The 13,406-nt window shown below is 44.1% G+C and overlaps 1 protein-coding gene across 1 annotated transcript in view; it reads right to left on the reverse strand.

Annotated features, from left to right (window-relative positions):
- Positions 1–13,406, reverse strand: part of LOC138666627 (zinc finger protein 850-like) — a 138,518-nt gene that overhangs the window by 54,748 nt on the left and 70,364 nt on the right. The window contains exons 13-14 of the mRNA XM_069754823.1: positions 9,703–9,793; positions 3,531–4,431 (exon numbers count right to left, since the gene is read on the reverse strand). Of these exons, the coding sequence (XP_069610924.1) occupies positions 3,531–4,431; positions 9,703–9,793 (992 nt within the window). The remainder of the gene's footprint in view (positions 1–3,530; positions 4,432–9,702; positions 9,794–13,406) is intronic.

The following is a 13,406-nucleotide window of genomic DNA, read 5'->3' on the forward strand; positions in this document are numbered from 1 at the left end:
TTATTTTTGAAATTCACCGGTAGCTGCTGCATTTTCCACCCTAGGCTTATACTCGAGTCAATAAGTTTTCCCAGTTTTTTGTGGCAAAATTAGGGGGGTCGGCTTATACTCGGGTCAGCTTATACTCGAGTATATACGATATATATAATATATATATATATATATATATAAGGAGCGACTCAGCATACTGGCCTCATGCATGGCATATACATATATGTATGTATAGGAGTAGGGACTCAGCAGATTGTTTGGTAGCATAGTATTAGTCAGGACTGAGGATTCAGGACAGGAACATACAGGGAGGAGGATGGACGATGTCGGTTGTTGCTGCTGAGGGTAATATAAAGTGATTTTAGGCATAACCTGTGGAGAGATCTAGCACAGCTCCAATCATTATATAGCGTTGCGCTGGTTTCACACTTGCATATTTCGCATTGCGTGTGACAATGGCTGCACACGGATCCGTTTTGGTCTCCATTGACTTTCTATGGTGACGGATGGGACTTGCGTGTGCATCCAGTTGTCACCGGTTTCCCACAGATCCATGTGTCTCCATATTTTACCAGACGAAGAAAAACGCAACTTGTTGCAGCTTTGTGTCATCTGAAAAACACGCAGACACAGTGACCCGTACGGACCCGTGGCTACACGTCTGGAATTACCATGGAGCTCTATGGAGCACGGATCAGTTATGCGGGACTGAGTATGCTCGGAAGCAAGGGATGTGCTGTATGGGAAAGTGATGACCCTGTATGGGAACAGTATGCAGACATAATGGAGACTCTGCGTGCTGTGCAGTGAGCGGCTTATGCCCTATGTTATATTGTGCTAATAGTAAAAACATGGATTGGGAGCATGTATATAACATGGGGGCACCTGGTTAGGGGCTGCACGGGTGGCTGTGCTTTCACACTAGCGCTTTGGTACGGTGCGTTGTGATGTGTAGCAATCCTGATCCAGATTGCATCTCTATACTTAACACAGGGATGCATGGACCTGCGTTTGCATCAGGATCACGATGCATCAGGATTTGTCTTGTGCTCCCAAAACTCAGCTTGTTGCGAATTTTGGGTGTTAAAAAATCTGCAGACATCCTGGTATGTGGCGGCGCATCCAAAAAACATATGATTGTCAATGTAGACCCCCAAATCAGGATGACTGCGTCCAATCTGCATGCGAATTTCATGCTGCGCAGGCTCGGAGCCTAATTTTTATTTTCTTTCACTTTCACCAGTGCTTGTAACATGCATTTATTTTTATGAATTATAATCTCATACAGCGCCAGTACATCACAACACTTACTAATTCAGAAAGGACATGTACAAAAAAATGACACATATTAGAAAGTAATACATACAGTCATGGCCAAAAGTATTAACACCCCTGCAATTCTGTCAGATAGTACTCAGTTTCTTCCTGAAAATGATTGCAATCACAAATTCTTTGGTATTATTATATTCATTTGTCTTAAATGAAAAAACACAAAAGAGAATGAAGCAAAAAGCAAAACATTGATCATTTCACACAAAACTCCAAAAATGGGCCAGACAAAAGTATTGGCACCTTCAGCCTAATACTTGGTTGCACAACCTTTAGCCAATATAACTGCAACCAACCGCTTCCAGTAACCATCAATGAGTTTCTTGCAATGCTCTGCTGGAATTTTAGACCATTCTTCTTTGGCAAACTGCTCCAGGTCCCTGATATTTGAAGGGTGCCTTCTCCAAACTGCCATTTTTAGATCTCTCCACATGTGTTCTATGGGATTCAGGTCTGAACTCATTGCTGGCCACCTTAGAAGTCTCCAGTGCTTTTTCTCAAACCATTTTCTAGTGCTTTTTGAAGTGTGTTTTGGGTCATTGTCCTGCTGGAAGACCCATGACCTCTGAGGGAGACCCAACTTTCTCACACTGGGCCCTACATTATGCTGCGATATTTGTTGGTAGTCTTCAGACTTCATAATGTCATGCACACGGTCAAGCAGTCCAGTGCCAGAGGCAGCAAAGCAACCCCAAAACATCAGGGAACCTCCGCCATGTTTGACTGTAGGGACCGTGTTCTTTTCTTTGAATGCCTCTTTTTTTCTCCTGTAAACTCTATGTTGATGCCTTTGCCCAAAAAGCTCTACTTTTGTCTCATCTGACCAGAGAACATTCTTCCAAAACGTTTTAGGCTTTTTCAGGTAAGTTTTGGCAAACTCCAGCCTGGCTTTTTTTATGTATCGGGGTAAGAAGTGGGGTCTTCCTGGGTCCCTTTTCATTCAGACGCCGACGGATAGTACGGGTTGACACTGTTGTACCCTCGGACTGCAGGGCAGCTTGAACTTGTTTGGATGTTAGTCGAGGTTCTTTATCCAACATCCGCACAATCTTGCGTTGACATCTCTTGTCAATTTTTCTTTTCCGTCCACATCTAGGGAGGTTAGCCACAGTGCCATGGGCTTTAAACTTCTTGATGACACTGCGCACGGTAGACACAGGAACATTCAGGTCTTTGGAGATGGACTTGTAGCCTTGAGATTGCTCATGCTTCCTCACAATTTGGTTTCCCAAGTCCTCAGACAGTTCTTTGGTCTTCTTTCTTTTCTCCATGCTCAATGTGGTACACACAAGGACACAGGACAGAGGTTGAGTCAACTTTAATACATGTCAACTGGCTGCAAGTGTGATTTAGTTATTGCCAACACCTGTTAGGTGCCACAGGTAAGTTACAGGTGCTGTTAATTACACAAATTAGAGGAGCATGACATGATTTTTCGAATGGTGCTAATACTTTTGTCCACCCCCTTTTTTATGTTTGGTGTGGAATGATATCCAATTTGGCTTTAGGACAATTATTTTTGTGTTTTTTCATTTAAGACAAATTAAATGAAGATAATAATACCAAAGAATTTGTGATTGCAATCATTTTCAGGAAGAAACTGAGTATTATCTGACAGAATTGCAGGGGTGTTAATACTTTTGGCCATGACTGTAAGAATACAACCGAGTAGCAGGGCCCTGTTCATAAGAGCGGACAATCTGAGGAAATAGCAATGCTAAAAAACAGTCTGTACTGCTTCACTAGATCCGTATACAGGGGTATAATGAGGCTGTCACGCTACAGGCAAAGACCTGGAGCGAGGACTGTGGAAAATGGATTTTTATTTTGAAAAAGAGCCGGTTTGCGAGCCGAAAGAGCCGGCTCTTTATGGTGAGCAGAGCCGAATCACCAAAAAGAGCCAGACTGCCCATCACTACTGTGCACAGCTCTTCCCCCGATGTAGAGGGGGAGATCTCCTCCTCCTCCCCGCAGCCGTCTGCCTCATGAATGCCGTCCTGATGCAGAGTGTCACGCTGGGAAACCCCCTCCTCACCGCCCTGCCTCTGTAAAGATGGCACCTGAGTATCTCCCTGGACCTGTTCAAGGCCCAGGAAGGCGTCCTGAGCCGTCCGCTGTGTCGGCTGGTCCACCGCTGGCTGCTGTGTGTTTCTAGGTTTCCTGGGCCCCATGCTGACTGTGGAACCCGGTGATGCAGGGTGATATTATGCTATTTATAGCTGGGAGATGGCAGGAGCAACCTCACCACATGTCTGCTCAGCTTGGCATCCGGACACGCCCTCCCTGTGTGAGATTTTTGATGTTTCATTAGAGAGGAGTTTTGGCTAAAACACTTTCCACAAACAGTACATGAAAATGGCTTTTCCCCTGTGTGAATTCTCTGATGTCTAACAAGATGTGATTTGCTGTTAAAACATTTCTTACATTCAGGACATGAAAATGGCTTTTCTCCCGTGTGGGTTCTTTGATGTTTAGCAAGATCACATTTCTGAGAGTAACACTTTCCACATTCTGAACATGAAAATGGTTTCTCTCCTGTGTGAATTCTCTGGTGTATAACTAGAGAAGACTTCTGATTAAAACATTTCCCACATTCTAAACATGAACATATCTTTTCCCCTGTGTGAATTCTCTTATGTCTAATAAGATGTGATTTGTTGATGAAACATTTCCCACATTCTGGACATGAAAATGGCTTGTCCCCTGTATGAATTCTCAGATGCTTAGCAAGATCAGATGTCTGACAAAAACATTTCCCACATACTGAGCAAGAATATGGTTTCTCCCCTGTGTGAATTCTCTCATGTTTAACAAGGTCAGATTTCTGAGAACAACATTTCCCACAAATGGAACATGAATATGTCTTCTTCCTTGTGTAAGCTTTTTGATGTTTAACAACTGTTATGATATTGTTAATTTGTTCAACAGTTTGTGATGAATCAGAAAACAGGACCTGTTGAAAAGGCTCAGATGATAAATCTTGGCTCAGAAGTGCTGGCGGTATATCTGGGATTATGGAATAGTCTTCATTTGTATCTGTTGTGATAGCATGATTATCTGCTTTAAAATCTGAAAATGTCAGATATCCCTCCAAGCTCCTAGTAAGGTCATCTGCCAAGAATAAACCAGTTTTGTTATTTTTCAATAGCACTGACTTGAAATTATATCTATTGTATTTGAATTCTATAACATTTTTATATAAAATGTCTGTACCAATTGTAGTAAAATTACATTTTCAATTAAAGGGAACCTGTAACCCCCAAAATGGAAGTTGAGCTAAGCCCACCGCCATCAGGGGCTTATCTACAGCATTCTGCAATGCTGTAGATAAGCCCCCAATGTAACCAGAAAGATGAGAAAAAGAGGTTAGATTATACTCACCTGGGCGGGCAGTCCGATCCGATGGGCGTCGCCATCCGGTTCGGGGCCTCCCATCTTCTTACCATGACTTCCTCTTCTTGTCTTCATGCTGCGGCTCCTGTTGTGAATTCTGTTGTCGAACTCCCTCCTGTGGTCGTGAATGGTACTTCGGCGAGTTCTGTCCATGGACTCCCTCTGGTGGCTGTGAGTGAAGCTGCTGCTTCTAAGGTTCCTTACACAGGTGACATGGTTTATCCTTTGGTTGGCTGCTCTATTTAACTCCACTCAGATCGTTACTCCATGCCAGCTGTCAATGTTCCTGCATTTGTTCAGTTCGCTCTTGGATCTTTCTGGTGACCTGTCTTCTCCAGCAGAAGCTAAGTTCCTGATAGTTATTATTTGTTCTTTGTTTCCTTGTCCAGCTGGTTATCATGATTTTGTCTTGCTAGCTGGAAGCTCTGGGATGCAGAGTGGCATCTCCGCACCGTTAGTCGGTGCGGAGGTCTTTTTGCACACTCTGCGTGGTCTTTTGTAGTTTTTTGTGCTGACCGCAAAGATACCTTTCCTATCCTCTGTCTGTTTAGTAAGTCTGGCCTCCCTTTGCTGAAACCTGTTTCATTTCTGCGTTTGTGACTTTCATCTTTACTCACAGTCAATATATGTGGGGGGCTGCCTTTTCCTTTGGGGAATTTCTCTGAGGCAAGGTAGGCTTTATTTTCTATCTCTAGGGCTAGCTAGCTCTTAGGCTGTGAAGAAGCGTCTAGGGAGAGTCAGGAACGCTCCACGGCTATTTCTAGTTTTTGTGATAGGATTAGGGCCTGCGGTCAGCAGAGCTCCCACATCCCTGAGCTTGTCCTGTGTGAGTTTAACTATCAGGTCATGTCGGGTGCTCCTAACCACCAGGTCATAACAGGCTCCGGCACAGATGTACTTTGTCTGCCCTGTTGAGGGCAGAGCAAAGTACTGCAGTGCACAGGCACTGCAATTCTTTGGTATTGCAGTATTGGTAAGGTCAGAGAAGCCCGGCGCCTGCGCACTGCAATACTTTGCTCTGCCCTCAACAGGGCTGGCAAAGTACACCTGTGCCAGAGCTGCAGCGTGAAGACAAGAACAGGATGTCATCCTATGAAGATGGGAGGCCCCAGACCGGACAGCGACACCCATTGGACCGGACCACAGCAGGAACGCCCCTGGGCGAGTATAATCTAACCTCTTTTTCTCATCTTTTAGGATACATCGGGGGCTTATCTGCAGCATTCCAGAATGCTGTAGATAAGCCCCTGATGCCGGTGGGCTTAGCTCAGCTTCCATTTTGGGGGTGACAAGTTCCCTTTAAGTAGGACAGTAACAGCAACAGTAGGCCTTGTACTACAACTAGATATTAACTTTAGTTCCTGAACTGCTTGCCACCTCATCCTCTGCTTGATTTTGCTGGTATGTATAATCCAGTTTTATTCAAATATAAATTAAAAATAATGTCTCCATAATATAATATAGACACAAGAAAAAGAACAAATGGGTGAACAAGAGACAACCCCAACTGTAAAGTGCATATGAAATTGTAGGTTGAAGGAAACCACCTGATATAACAATCCAACAATGATTACAAGTTGTACTAAATATCAAAGTAAAATATGGTACAAAACAGTACACCAAGAGATAGGAGATGGGTGCTTCAAGAACATATAAAGAATACAATTATACATGGAAAAATGTGCAGTTAGTAAGAGCAGAAATAGTATATATCCATCCATCAGAACATATCTGACGTTCGATTGCTTCAAACTGGGTGGGTGTGACTTACAGTATGTACCCTCCTCAACATCAAAACTGCAACATCAAGAAAAAAAATCATGAGTTATTGAAATCCCAGGAGGGATAGACATGTTACTGATATACAAATTAGGAAAAAATGGAAACAGCATTTTCAAAACATCTCGATTTATTCAGGATCAAATATGGGCACCACATGCAGAAATCACCGCACTCATAGCCTTGGTTGCCCTCAATTAGATGGTTGTTTGAGGAATGTCCTACCTGTTGGCAGCTCATTTAGCAATTGCCAGCCACTGACGTCCCAGATGTTCTTGATAGCAGGCAAGTCCGGAGATACTGCATGCCATGGGAGCATATTTAGACATTCATTTGGCCTGAGGTTGTCATGCTGAATAATGGCTACTGGGACACTTTATCGTTGCTTCAAGAAGGTTTCTTCATGGAGTTGCCCAAGTCGTCTCCAGACCAACCTCTGGCTATCATAGCATCCAAGATAAAATAGGGACTGATAGCTAAAGATGATAGACATCCATTCCTTCCTCCATTGCAGTCTTGCCCGGCACCTTTCTAGCATATCAGAGCAAAGGCGTGAGGTCAATGGACATCTGCAGTTGGACGTCTGTCTCGTAGCCCAATTATGTGCAAATGCCTTCTGATGGTTTGTGTAGAAATCGTTTGATTCTTTAGGCTTGGCACGTGACATCTAATTTCACTTGCATTACAGAATGAATGATGAGACCACATTGGCAGTGCCATGAAGAGGAATTCACAAGGGAATGTCACACCTGTCCTAACCATGGTATTATGGTGAGGAGTGACATTATGGTAGTCAAACCTCTTTAGTATTCATTACAGGTACACTAAAAGCCTGATGTTACATTGATTTGGTAACTGAACCAGTAGTATGGCCATTCCTCCAAAGTGTCACAGGAGCCATTTTCAACACAACAATGTCAGGCCGCATGTTGCTTGTGCTGCTCTCAATTTCAAGCATAACCTACACGAAATACCATGGCTTTCTGCGTCTCTGGACTTGTTTTCCATCGATGATATCTGGGACATCATTGGTTGGTAATTGCAAAGGGAGCTGCCACCAGCGGATCTAGATTATCTGTGTGCCGTACTGCATTCAGCGTGGTAGAACATTCTTCAGACGACCATTAATATCCTAATTTACAGCAACAAAGTCTGTAAATGTGAGAATTTCTGTATGTCGTGCTCATACTCAATAATGAATACCGTATATACTCGAGTATAAGCCGAGATTTTCAGCCCAAATTTTTGGGCTGAAAGTGCCCCTCTCGGCTTATACTCGAGTCACGGTCGGCGGTGGGGTCGGCGGGTGAGGGGGAGAGAGGGCTGAGGCATACTTACCTGATTCAGGGGCAGCCGCAGCATTATATATACCGGTAGCACAGCTTTCTATGGCACATCTATGGGGCAATAATGAACGGTGCAGAACACTATATGGCATAGCTTTCTATGGCACATTTATGGGGCAATAATGAACGGTGCAGAGCACTATATGGCAGAGCTTTCTATGGCACATCTATGGGGCAATAATGAACGGTGCAGAGCACTATATGGCAGAGCTTTCTATGGCACATCTATGGGACCATAATGAACGGTGCAGAGCACTATATGGCAGAACTTTCTATGGCACATCTATGGGACCATAATGAACAGTGCAGAGCACTATATGGCAGAGCTTTCTGTGGCACATCTATGGGGCAATAATGAACAGGGGAAGAACGCTATATGGCAGAGCTTTCTATGGCACATCTATGGGGCAATAATGAACGATGCAGAGCACTACATGGCACAGCTTTCTATGGCACATCTATGGGGCAATAATGAACGGTGTAGAGCACTATATGGCACAGCTTTATATGGCACATCTATGGGGCAATAATGAACGGTGTAGAGCACTATATGGCACAGCTTTATATGGCACATCTATGGGGCAATAATGAACAGTATGGAGCATTATATATGGCACAGCTTTATGTGGAGCATCTATGAGGCTATAATGAACAGTATGGAGCATTATATGTGGCACAGCTTTATATGGAGCATCTATGGGGCAATAATGAACAATATGGAGCATTATATGTGGCACAGCTTTATACAGAGCATCTATGGGGCAATAATGAACGGTATGCAGCATTATATGTGGCACAGCTTTATATGGAGCATCTTATGGGGCAATAATGAACGGTATGGAGCATCTATTTTTATTTTTGAAATTCACCGGTAGCTGCTGCATTTCCTAACCTAGGCTTATACTCGAGTCAATAAGTTTTCCCAGTTTTTTTGTGGCAAAAGTAGGGGGGTCAGCTTATACTCGGGTCGGCTTATACTCGAGTATATACGGTAAATAAAAAAGTTTTGAAAAATTTGTTTCCAAAATGTTTTTTTTTTTTCACCATTTGCATGCTAGTAACATGTCTGTAAATCCTGTGATTTTCATAATTTCCTTCTTGATTTTGCCATTTTAGTGTGGAAGATTGCATTTCAATAGATATCAGACTGTAAAATGAGTAAGTTCCACAATTGGATGTGATTAATAAAAATGTTGCTGTGCTGGGATAATCTTATAAATGTGACCATGCTAGGTACTGTATAATGGCTGTGTCTGACCGTGCAGGAACATAGTCTGATCATACCACAGTTCCTGGCCAGGGGAGAAAGCAAAAAGAGAGTGTACAGACATGACAGTATGGGATCGCAGTTGATTCTTTCTGTGACGTAAAACACATTTTTTCGCCTGTTTTAAAACATGTTTTAACTCACAGAAAGAATCATCTGCAATCACATGCTATCCTGTCTGTATACTCTGTTTTGTTTCCTCTCCTGCCCAGGAAATGTGGTATGATCAGACCATGCCAAGCAGGGGCACATTTATAAGATAAGCTAACTGAAGCTGAAAATTTGCATGGCCTAATGAAAGATTCAAGTCTGATTTGAAGATTAAATAGATTTTTGATGTTAAAAGATCCTTCGAAAAATTATTTTAGCTTCTAAATTGGAAATACTGTGGTCCGTACTCTCCGGCCCTATGGATATTTGAGTGCTATAGCAAATCACTGATCTCAGCGATCACGTCTGTGTGGCCATGATCCAAAAACAAAGTGTAGGGGTTATCATTAACATTGTAATATGCCTTATAAAATTCATCATGTAGCTGTAGCAGCCGATGACTGTGTAGAATCTGTGACTTCTCAGGATTTAGTGGTCACTACTCACCTGTGCGGTTATCTGTAGGAATCTCCTCATTACCCTGCTCATCGCCCCTCACATATATCTCTGTAGTATTAATATGGGTCAGATATTTACCCTGAAAGAAATATTGTAAAAATCTCAGACAGATGGAGAAGTTACAAGAAGAGTTAGGCTATGTGCACACAATGCAGTTTTGTAGCGTTTCTGCAGTTTTTTTTCCACGTGGAAATGCTCCAAAAATGCAATGGATTTGAGCAATGTTAATCAATGACATTCCAGAAGTGCTGTGCACATGATCCAGAAAGTTCTGTCCTTATTTGCAGCATTTTATTTTCCACAGCATGTCAATTCTTTTTGCAGACTGCAGCGTTTCTGCACCCATTGACTTCCATTGAGTTAGTCAAATCTGCAGAAAAAAACGCAGGTGTAAAAAGGTTTGCGGATTTGCTGTGGATTTGCTGCCAAAAATGCTGTGATTTGTCAAAGGGAAATGATGTCAGAAGGAGGAAGAGTGTGTGGGCAGAGAATATGTGTGAGCGGAGAATATGTGTCTGTCTGCGGGTGTCTGTGTGTGTCTGTCTGCGGGTGTCTGTGTGTGTCTGTGTGTATCTGTGTGTGGGTCTGTCTGCAGGTGTCTGTGTCTGTCTGCGGGTGTCTGTGTGTGTGCGTCTGTCTGCGGGTGTCTGTGTTTGTGTCTGTCTGTGGGTGTCTGTCTGCAGGTGTCTGTGTGTTTGTGTCTGTCTGCGGGTGTCTGTGTTTGTGTCTGTCTTCGGGTGTCTGTGTGTTTGTCTGTCTGCACGTGTGTGACGGCCTGCAGGTGTCTGTGTGTCTGTCTGTGTGTGTGTCCGCGGGTGTCTGTGTGTGTCTGTCTGTGGGTGCGTCTGTCTGCGGGTGTCTGTGTGTGCGTTTGTCTGTGGGTGTCTGCGGGTGTCTGTGTGCGTCTGTCTGTGGGTGTCTGTGTTTGTGTCTGTCTGCGGGTGTCTTTGTATATGTGTGTCTGTGTGCATCTGTCTGTGGGTGTGTGTTTGTTGTCTGTCTGCGGGTGTGTCTGTCTGCGGGTGTGTGTGTGTCTGTCTGCGGGTGTCTGTGTGTGTCTGTGTCTGTCTGCGAGTGTCTGTGTGTGTATCTGTGTGTGGGTCTGTCTGCAGGTGTCTGTCTGTCAGTCTGCGGGTGTCTGTGTGCGTCTGTCTGTGGGTGTCTGTGTTTGTGTCTGTTTGCGGGTGTCTTTGTATGTTTCTGTCTGCGGGTGTCTTTGTATGTGTCTGTCTACGGGTGTCTGTGTGTGCATCTGTCTGTGGGTGTCTGTGTGTGTGTCTGCACGTGTGTGTCGGCCTGCAGGTGTCTGTGTGTGTCTGTCTATGGGTGTCTGTTTGTGTGTCTGTCTGCGGGTGTATGTGTGTGTGTCTTTGTATGTTTCTGTCTGCGGGTGTCTTTGTATGTGTCTGTCTGCGGGTGTCTGTGTGTGCATCTCTCTGTGGGTGCCTGTGTTTGTGTCTGTGTTTGCGGTCTGTCTGCGGGTGTCTGTGTGTGTCTGTCTGCATGTGTGTTTGTCTGTCTGCGGGTGTCTGTGTCTGTCTGCGGGAGTCTGTGTGTGTGTCTGCGGGTGTCTGTGTGTGTCTGTCTGCGGGTGTGTCTGTCTGCGGGTGTCTGTGTGTGTGTCTGTGTGTGTGTCTGCGGGTGTCTATGTGTGTCTCTGTGTGTATCTGTGTGTGGGTCTGTCTGCAGGTGTCTATCTGTGTCAGTCTGTGTGTGTGTCTGCGGATGTCTGTGTGTGTCTGTCTGTGGGTGTCTGTGTGTGTGTCTGTGAGTGTCTGTGTGTGTCTGTCTGTGGGTGTGTCTGTCTGTGGGTGTCTGTGTGTCTGTCTGCAGGTGTCTGTGTGTGTGTCTGTGTGTGTGTCTGTCTGCAGGTGTCTGTGTGTGTCTGTTTGCATGTGTGTTTGTCTGTCTGCGGGAGTCTGTGTGTGTCTGTCTGTGGGTGTGTCTGTCTATGGGTGTCTGTGTGTGTCTGTCTGTGGGTGTCTGTGTGTGTCTGTGTGTGTGAGTCTGTCTGCGGGTGCCTGTGTGTGTGCGTCTGTCTGCGTGTGTCTGTGTGCGTTTGTCTGCGGGTGTCTGTGTGTGTGCGTCTGTCTGCGGGTGTCTGTGTGCGTCTGTCTGTGGGTGTGTGTGTGTGTGTGTCTGTCTGCATGTGTCATAATCACATACAAAATACATACTCACCGAACACCTAATCCCCAATGACCGTGTCTCCTGCAAACAATCAAAAATAATAAACCATCATATACTCCCTGTCCACCATAGTCCACTTAATACAGTGTCCCACGTCGATGTCACCCAGATGCCAGTGATACACTGACAGGAGGTGATCGCTCCCACAGTGTATCACTGAGCCGCCATAAGAGTTCACGGGAATTCATCAGCTGATCAGCTCTGGTGCTCTCACTTACAGCATCGCTGCGTGGGAGAGTTCTCACGCAGCAGTGCAGTAAGTGAGAGCACCAGAGATGAGGAACTCTGGTAAGCTCTCAAGGCGGCTCAGTAACACTCTGCGGGAGCGATTACCTCCTGTCAGTGTATCGTCATCGGCCGTGACTGTTCTACACATGAGATCGCCATGGGACTCTCGGTATTAAATGGACTATGTCAGACAGGATAGTATTATATGTTGGTTTATTATTTTATTTTTGTTGCAGGCGATGAGGGCGTCGAGGATTAGGCATTCAGTAAGTATGGTAAATTTAGATTCAATAAAGAGTCTGTGTGATTATTTCAAATAAAGGACTTTATTCTGGCCGTAACTATAGGATTAGTAATGGATAGGTATCTTATAGACGCCTCTCCATTACTAACCTGTGGGCTTGATGTCACCTGACAATACAAAGGTGACATCAATCCCACAAATATAAACCTCACATGCCACCACCAAAGGGCAAGTGGGAAGAGCGAGGCTAACTGCCAGAATTGGTGCATCTATAAGCGGCGCCATTTCTGGGGTGGCTGTGAGATGTTTCTAGCCTGAGGGGTGCCAATATCCATGGCCCCTTCCCAGTCTATTAATATCAGCCCGCACTATCTGTCTAGCCTTTGCTGATAAAATTTTATAGGGGGACCCCATGTCAATTTTTTTCTGGGGTTCCCCTGTAAACTAGCCAGTAAAAGCTAAACAAACAGCTATGAGCTGATATTAATAGTCTGGGTACCTTTATGACTATTGGCTCCTTCCCAGCATATTAACATCATAACCAGAAAATTGTGAGAGGATCCAGACAACATCTAATGTCTATGATCAGCTTTATTCAGTCATCTCCAACAAGACCAAGTATAAAACATACACTGAAAGGCCACTTTCTTACAGACACCAAGCTAATAGCTTGTTGGATATTTTTTGGCCTTCAGAATTGCACAAAATATTGATTTCTGAACTCTTCTTGAGTTAAAACATTAGTATTGTTGTTTCTAAATGATTATGAACTTGTTTTCTTTCCATTATTTGATGTCTGAAAGCCCTGTTTTGTTTTTTTAAGTTTGATAATTTTTCTTTGTCAGAAAAAAATATTGTGTTGCTTGGAAATTTGGAGACCTGTTGTCAGAAGTTTATAGAATAAATTAACAATTTACATTTTACTCAAAAATATACCTATAAAGAGAAAAATCAGATGAACTGAACATTTTGCAGTGGTCTCTTAAAAGGAACCTGTCACCCCCAAATTCGAAGATGAGCTAAGCCCACC

The sequence above is a fragment of the Ranitomeya imitator genome, chromosome 2, assembly GCF_032444005.1.
Source record: "Ranitomeya imitator isolate aRanImi1 chromosome 2, aRanImi1.pri, whole genome shotgun sequence".
NCBI lineage: Eukaryota > Metazoa > Chordata > Amphibia > Anura > Dendrobatidae > Ranitomeya > Ranitomeya imitator.